Source organism: Scomber japonicus, chromosome 11 (assembly GCF_027409825.1).
Source record: "Scomber japonicus isolate fScoJap1 chromosome 11, fScoJap1.pri, whole genome shotgun sequence".
In the NCBI taxonomy this organism is placed as follows: domain Eukaryota; kingdom Metazoa; phylum Chordata; class Actinopteri; order Scombriformes; family Scombridae; genus Scomber; species Scomber japonicus.
Genome location: NC_070588.1, coordinates 12492526 through 12500943, shown reverse-complemented (window position 1 = coordinate 12500943; position 8418 = coordinate 12492526). Strand labels below are relative to the sequence as shown.

The 8418-nt window shown below is 36.4% G+C and overlaps 1 protein-coding gene across 2 annotated transcripts in view; it reads left to right on the top strand.

Annotated features, from left to right (window-relative positions):
* The first annotated feature begins 838 nt into the window (after positions 1-838).
* The window catches only part of LOC128368431 (LIM and senescent cell antigen-like-containing domain protein 1), a 32149-nt gene continuing 24569 nt past the window's right edge, over positions 839-8418 (top strand). Inside the window, exon 1 of one of the 2 annotated variants that reach the window (XM_053329244.1) lies at positions 839-975. In XM_053329244.1, coding sequence (XP_053185219.1) covers positions 947-975 — 29 coding nt within the window. In that variant the 5' untranslated portion in view covers positions 839-946. Of the gene's footprint in view, positions 976-6263; positions 6360-8418 lie in introns of those variants that run through there. The other variant, XM_053329245.1, reaches the window with a different exon arrangement.

Here is an 8418-nt window from a genome sequence, read left to right as displayed (position 1 = left end):
ATTGCTGTTTGACATACTGAAGACTACATCAAATACACACAAAAAAACCCTCTGACCCTGACACTGCTTGGATACTTTTTATGTATTCAGTGTAGTCTGAAGTAGGCTACATAGTCACTCAAATGTTTCCAAGCTTTGTCTGAGGGGAGGCCAACAATGTCAGACTTTGAAACCCCCTGCATTAACATATCAAATGTTAACTTGGGCTTCATAAAAAATGTGTGCATTTTTAAATGTTTTCTGACATTTTATACACTGAGCAATCAGAAAATGGTCAGACCTGTTGATAAGGAAAGTAGGCCTGAAAGTTGCAGCCTTAGTAGTCCTCTACTACTACTACTACTACTACTACTACTTTAATAATAATAATAATAATAATAATAATAATAACTTGATTTAGTATAGCACCTCTGACAGAACTAAAATTCACATAGTGCTTCACAGAATACAAAAGGACAACATAAAAACATGCAAACATTTTTAAAGGGCAATAAAGCAATAAAAACTAAATAAAAAAATGAAAGACCATAAAAATATAAAAGCAAAAAACGCAGGCAAACGGAGGACATACAAGAGAAAAACAATCACTAAAACAATTTAAAGTGAAAAGAAAGGTCAATTTAAAGAGGTAATAGGGTACTATTAAAAGAGGTAATAGGCTACTATCATGTCCTTCATTTTCTGTGTACAGTTGTTTTAAAAACAGACCTTTACGTCACATGAGCACAACGTAAACTAGAACAATGAATTAATTCAACAAAGTAGTTTCACTTTGAAAGTCATGGGCGGAAGTGTTATGGCCCTTTGCGCTCGTACTGACAGAGGCGAGGCCCGTCTACGCCATAACTGCAACAAGCTACATCTGAGATTGTCTCCACATCTGGACATCTGCAACTGAGTACGGGGGAAAAAACACACAAGTCTGGTCCAAAGGGAGAGCGGAGCCATGCTCGCCGTTACGGAAATGACAAATGGGTAAGTCAGAAGTTTTTAAAAGGGTTTTCCTAAACGTAACATTTGCCCGAAAACTTCGGGAGTTGACAATTTGTCGCTGGAAGAAAAAAAGAAACAACGTTGCTCCGGTGTTACACCTTATTTGGTGACCCGTCAGATAGTGTGACCTGCAGTGTTTGAAGAAGTCCTCACATTCTAAAAGTATCAATACCACAATGTAAAATTGGTTACGTCGAGTTTAAAAAGCAGTAACCTTACTTGTTATGAAGTGTTTTTAAATTGTGTCATTGATGCTGCTACTATTGTAAAGGATCAGGCCACGCAATCTGATGGTTTACCAAATACGGTGTAACACCAGTTTGTTCCACTGTCTCATGAGCTGGAAACAGTCATTTAGCTGTTCAACCCTTAAAACAAACTCTTTAAAACTCTTCCAGTTTAGCTTTCCCTTTAATATATATTAGAACCTAGCTTGGGTGCATCCAAAAAAATACTTTACATCATTAAGGGCACATAGCCTACATTATAAATGAATTAGTTGGCTTTAACATTTAATTTCTCTCTGGCTAAAATCTCTATCTGGTCACTCAAACTGCTCTCTACTGCCCTCTACCGTCAACTGGTGAACTAACTACTGCAGTTCCATGACTTTAAAATAGTACTTGAGTTAATGTTACTTTTCCACCACTGTCCTATACTGTAAGTGTTATTATCAGAGCTTAAAAAGCATCAACACCTCTCAAAGTATGGGCTAAGTGGTCAGGTTAATTCAAAAAGGCAGCAGAAGCAAGTTTCCACAGTGATGATGATGCAAATGACAGCTAACTGTGAGGTCCAGAGACCAAACTGCTGTCCTGCTGTGTCCATGCTGTGTTTAAACTTTGCAAACAGCCATCTCATTACCACCAAAAGTTCCAGGTACTTAAGACCCAGAGGGACTCATCACGGAGACTGAACTTGAAACTTTAAAGTCCCTGTCGTGCAGTCCTTTTTTTCTGTGTCCACTGCATCAGAGGAACCAGGTAGATTATTCAAATTAGACCCATGAGGAAGTTTAAAAATGATGGCAGCATTTAGAGATGTGGTGTTATCGTGTGAGGAAACAACAACAACACAGATTTATTGTGCTGTTCTGTTTATTTAGTGCCACATGAGTTGGACGTAATGAATGAATGGAAAGGAGAGATGCTGCGGTGGAAAGTGAAAACGAAACTGAGAACATCTGTCTCCACAGTATAACTGTTGAGCGTTTGGTGGTCATTTACTTCTGCTTTAGAGCATAACTCATGTAAACCAGTGAGAAAATCACATTTAATTTCTCTTATTTATAGGTTTTGTTCCCCCCTAATCAATAAGAGAGTACTTCCTTGTTTAATGAATGAAGCGCACACAAGTTGCAAATCAGTCCCTACAGTCGAAATGCAGCTATTGTAGATCCGTTTCTAAGTTTGATTAACTTTAAGTTTAAGTTAAAGTTGGACCTAATACTGTCAAGTTGTTAAAGTTGGATTTGGGATTGAATTATTGTATTAGTGATCTGGATCTAGTATTCAGACATTACCGCTAAAGATTTTGTGTTTCTGCCAGATGTCCATCAATCAGTCACCTGAAGAAGTGATTTTTCTCATTTACATGACATTTCAGAGAGTAGGTGGTTGTTTCCAAAAGTCAAAAATGATCAGATGAATTATCTCTAGGGAGCAATAGAGACTCTATTGTGTAATTAAGTATAATTCATTTATTGTGCTTCTATTATCTATTTATTCTGTTTTATCTTTTTGTGCAGCACTTTGGAAACCTTGTGTTTGTTAAAATTGTGCTATATAAATAAAGTGGTTTGAATTGGATTGGAATTCCCCTTTATTTATGGAAGTCAGTTGAGATGTGTTCAATCTCAAAATCTAAAGCTGTTTTTTAGTTGATGTTCCCTTTCCCACATCTACTTCCTCCTGTGTTTGTTTGTATGTCTTTGAGTTGCTTTTGAGCTCATTAGTTAGTCTGATTAGTCAGACAACACAATATCACTCAAATAAATGCTCAATTTAGAAGTGTGGAGACCTGAGTCTTACATTCAGCTCTGATAAAATTATGAAATTGGATTAAATAAAATCTGCCTTAAATAAATTGTGTCAATAGATGTTTATACAAGTGTTTTTAGTTAACTGACAGATCATTAATAAATCTACTTCTCTTCTCTATTACTTGTCTCCTATGTTGTATTATAATGATGGTAAAACTACATTGTTTTAGAACCAATACTCACATCTTTACCGCTGATATTTCCTTTCTTTTACTTTACTTGTAAAAGACAGAAGGAAGTTTGTAGTCTGTAGCTCCCAATGCAGATGTAGGTTTAATATCAGGATGCCTCTTCAGTCTAAAAACCTTTCTTTAACTTAAACAGTGCACACACTTTGACCACTTCCTCCAATGTTAATTTTTCCTTTAGATGGTCGTGTAGTTGGTTTAATTTTACCTGAGACTGATGCTTAAAATCCTCCCACACATCTGACATATAACAAATACTCATACTGGAGCATTTTATTATATCAATGAAGACTACTTTGTGTGTTTGTGTTAAAGCTTGAAATAGTTGACAGTGGGGCAGAAATCTAAAATAAAGAAGGAGGATGTTTTCTACAGATTAACCTCCTCCCTGCACAGGAATGTCCACACAAACTACACTGGACAGTAGTTATTGCTTCCCAGACCACTTCCTGACCATCCGTTCCCCTGAGACTGCTATTCAGAGCTGTATTTTTTTTTTATTATATTTTTCTACTAGTGTGAAAGTTACTGCTGTTCACTTCCTGACTTAATTATGGCCTGAGGAGATGAATCTGGCTTTTATATGAAACGCTCCGAAGGCCTGAGGATTTCTGCATTCCCGGCGCATTACAGTTTTATCTGATTCCACGGTGTGTTGATACAACTTGAGCTCAGATGAATGCGTCAGTCTCCAGTGTGAACTTGTCCTTGTTTGGAAGAGTGGTGAACTTGTGTGATGTAGGTTTACGACTCTGCGTGTACAAGCTGGATTCATGTGGAGTGAGGGAGTGTGAAATGTTTATTGTAACTCATGCATACTGTCGCTTATTAAAAAGTACTATTGAATTATTGATATTGATTCACTGCTTTATTTTGTCAATGTGGACTTAAAAACTGTTGTTTAATGCAAAATAATAGAATTTTAGACATGTGATTTAAAAAATTGCCAAAAATGACAGCCCCACTAAAAAGGTCTCAATCCATCTTTAGATGAACTTTTTAAAGTTTAGTTAAAGATCCCCTCCAGACACATGTTAAGATATGTAAAAAATTTTATAATTTAACTTTTATAATTATTTGATATTTTGATTCGACAGAAAAACTTCAATCACCTCATTAGAATCCTTAGAAAATCTCTCCCCCTTCTCCCTCATTGAAAAATCCATAATCTTTGAATATGTGAACATTGTTATTATCCTAAGTTTAACCACTGGAAGCTTCAAGCTCCACAATACACTTGTAAAAGTTGTCTATTCCACCATGATTGGCTTCAAAAGAGTTGTGGAGCCATCCTATTTATAATCTTGCTCGTACGTACACATCTTAACTCAGATTTAAGTTGAGCTCAGAGAAACTTTCCACTTTCAGCAGAAGAATGTGAAAACTGCTTTCTGGTATCAAACTCTGTTACAGTGAAGCTCAAACATCCATCTTGAAAGAACAGGGTGGAGGCGGACTTTATTGTTTGTCCTCAGATTAAAGAATTACCACTGTCTTTGCATTAAGACACATTTATTATAAAGCAAACACAGCATGTCAGATATAAAATCAGTAGTCTGTTTCAATGTGAGCTCACTGCAGCAAATGTAGAGCAGATAGGACTGAGGATGCTGACAGTAATGATAAAATCAGGCAATATTAAGCACAAGGAAGCACTGTCATAGGTTTCGTATCACAAAACTACAAACATAGATTCATATAGAGTTACTTCTTAGTCATTCTAAAAAACTAAGACATCATTTAAAAATACTTGACTGAGTTTAAATTAACCTGGTCATAATTATGAAGTACTGAGTGATAATATGGACCTGCTGTGTCGAACATTAGTAGAAAAGTTTGTATGTGTTGAACTCTTGATGTATAGTTTATTCTACAGTATCAATTGTGGTCAGAGATAATTTTATAACCTGTTTATTGCAGAAAAATAATTTACAGTAGACCTTTAGCTTCATGTCAGTAAACTGATGAAAACAGCTAATAACGCTTCGTCCTGGTCCACACTACTGTGATCGGTATTATGGTTTCTATTTCTAGAAAGAGGTTTTGTAGTGTTGTTTGTATGATGGCTGTAAGAAATACTCACTGAGTTTGTCTTTTTTTTTGGCATATAATTTAATATGTGTTGTACACTAACTAAAGATAACTGCCTGCAGGAGGAAGTATGGAAGAAGCGGATGTGCAATATGGTCCCCAAGCGCTTACTTACAGCAGTTGCTCCATAATTGTGTGTGTGCATGTGTGTGCGTATAAAATATGTCAAGGCTATTCATATTAACATTACTATTATTTTCCATCCAGATGTATGACCAGTCAAACACACTTTCTCATTGAAGTGAATAGGAAAAGTTTCTAAGCTTTTGACTGGTGAGGTGTGTCTGTAGTGTTGTGGGAGGATTTTACTCAACATTACTCAAACATTGCTTAACCCTTCCAGTTAACAGTGAAGAGTTTTAATGTACATGTATTTGTTTACTTGCAAGCCAACATGTACTTTTATTAATAGGAAATCTTTCTATACTGCAGATATTTTTGTTAATACTGGTTTAGCCCATATTCTTAATGCCGTGATCTCCACCTATACACACTCTTCATTTCAGTGTTTAAAATAAGTTGTTAAAGTAAGACAACACCGTTCAGAAAAGTTTATTTGTACTGTATATTTTAAGGTTCACACATTATTATAATTGATCAATATAACATGTCAGAGTTGTCAGTGGCCTTTTATCAGTTTAATGGAGTTTTTTTTTTTTTTTGAATAACTACTTGATTATGCATTCAGTCTGAAGGCTCCCTGCACCTCCTCACACCACAAACACCATCTTTTTTATCTTCATCAACCTCCCCTTCTCATCCTCTCACCCTCCGTCTTCCCTAACCCAACAGTCTGGCAGCTAATAACTTAAACCACACATACGGTTGTCTCACAAACACATATTAGCACGTAGACACAAGTAGACGCAAACATTCACACCCATACACACACGCACACACACACACATACACACATACACCACAGCAAGCAGGAAGTAATGTGGCCATACAGCCTGAGATAACGGCAGTAAGAGTGTTTGCAGTGACAGCAAAGCGACTTCAGCAGCACCCAAAATATTCTCACAGTAGTTGGACTCAACTCATCGGTAAGCAGCGTTAATATTATCATTAACAGCATTGTAATCACAGTAGCATTAACACCTACGCCCTGTTACTCACTTCATTCCGGTACAAGCTACATTATTATGTGGTTTACAGAGCTGTACGTGAACACTCCACTGTACTTTATATATTATATAAAGTATATTTTATTCTGTATTTCCTCTACGAGTCTAGTAGTCAGTGATGTTTTTGTGCACTTTTTTTCTCCTGTGGTTCAACATTAGGACTGTTTGATACTTATTTGTGTACTTCCTCTTGTACGTGTGAATGATTGCGAGATTTCTTTACAAGGACCTGCAACAGTGTTGAATATACCCTTTACATTTTGTACTAGGGTCACTACAGCAGAGCAACAGTTATAAGATACATCAGTAGATAAAACATACTTTTTAACTTACTTTACTTTGTTATGACTATTTTGAAAATTCAAGTGAAGTTGCTGATTTCAGGTGTCCAATAAATATTAATTTCCACAGTCAACAGAACATAATATCACAAATATTTTAGATATAACACTGTTAAACTTTGGCAAAGAAAGTTTAACTCAATGATGTCACAGATCCTAAAGTAGCTGTCATACCGCTGTTGTCCACACAGTGGCAGTGTGTACACGTGGTAAAGATGTTGTTTCGGGGTCTTTAGGGCTCATAAGGAATCCCCCTCAGCGGGACAGGAGTATGATGGTGAGGATGCATTAGTGTGAGTGCTTATAACCAAATCATTATCTCAGCATATTTAGTCCAGTACAAAACCTTCGCTCAATATAACTTTAGTCTGAAACAGCATTTTTTATTTCATGGTCCTGTCATCACTCAAGGCAAGGCAAGGCAGTTTTATTTATATAGCGCATTTCATACACAATGGCAACTCAATGTGCTTTACATAAAACAGAAAAACATGTAATTTGAGAAACATTAAAACATACAATTAACCCCCCACACTAATAATAAAAACAAAGTACAGAAAAATAGAAAGAGAGAAATAAAATGATAGAATAGAGCATTAAATATAAGATTGCAGTCAAATGTATATACTGAGATGTTACTTTTATGAACCACACAAATATAGATTTGAATTGCGTGATAAATTCTTACATTAAACTGTGACGAACTAAAACTAAACTAATTTGAATATGCATAATCTGACACGTCAGCCTGTGCTTGTGTGGGTGTGTGTGTGTGTGTGTGTGTGTGTGTGCGTATGTGTGTGTCAGACCCATGTGGAATGCTGAGCAGGTCACGGCAGGCTGCTGGAAGTGAATCCACGTGGATCACAGGAAATCTACTGGTCTGTAGCGGATAGACATGATTCCTGTCAGCTACTTAACATCAGCAAACTTCCATATCTTTTAAAATATGTATAAAATATCTATAATGTCAGGCACAGACTGAATGATACACGGAAGATGAAAGAATTGTAGCACTCATATGGTTATAGTGATAGTTGCAAATGGTTAGCAGTAATTTAAAGTGTTTAATGTAAATGTAGTCAAACAGTAGTGGGGAGCTGCTACTTTTCACTCTATAGTCTGTCCACATTAATATCACATTAATCAAAATAGCTTTACACTCAGCTACAGTCTGCTCGGCTTTCGGTTATCATCTGTTTTAATGCGCTATAGCTCAAGCTCTGTTTATATCTGTTTTGCTTTTCTCTTTGCCTGTTCGGTTCCACGTCCTGTGACCCATCCCGTCCAGCACTTTGATGATGTCACAGCCTCTTGTTTTTCGTTAAACTTTCTTTTCTGAGAGGCAAACTTTCAGCCCTGTCTGAAAATGTGCATCTGTTGTGTTGGAGAGGATCTCTTGTTCCCACGTAACATTGTAATGAATTATTCATAGATTGACATTTTCCTTTTTCTCAATAGCTTGTGTTGTTTCAGCTGGGAAATAATCTCTCAGTTTATCATAGATGAGTCAAATTGAACAGCAGTGACACATTATTCAATAATAGGTGACTTTGTTTCATATAACTCAGCCTGTTCTTTCCCAGACCTGTAATCAAGCAGCTGTTCAGATTGAAATGTTGATTTCATCCATGTAC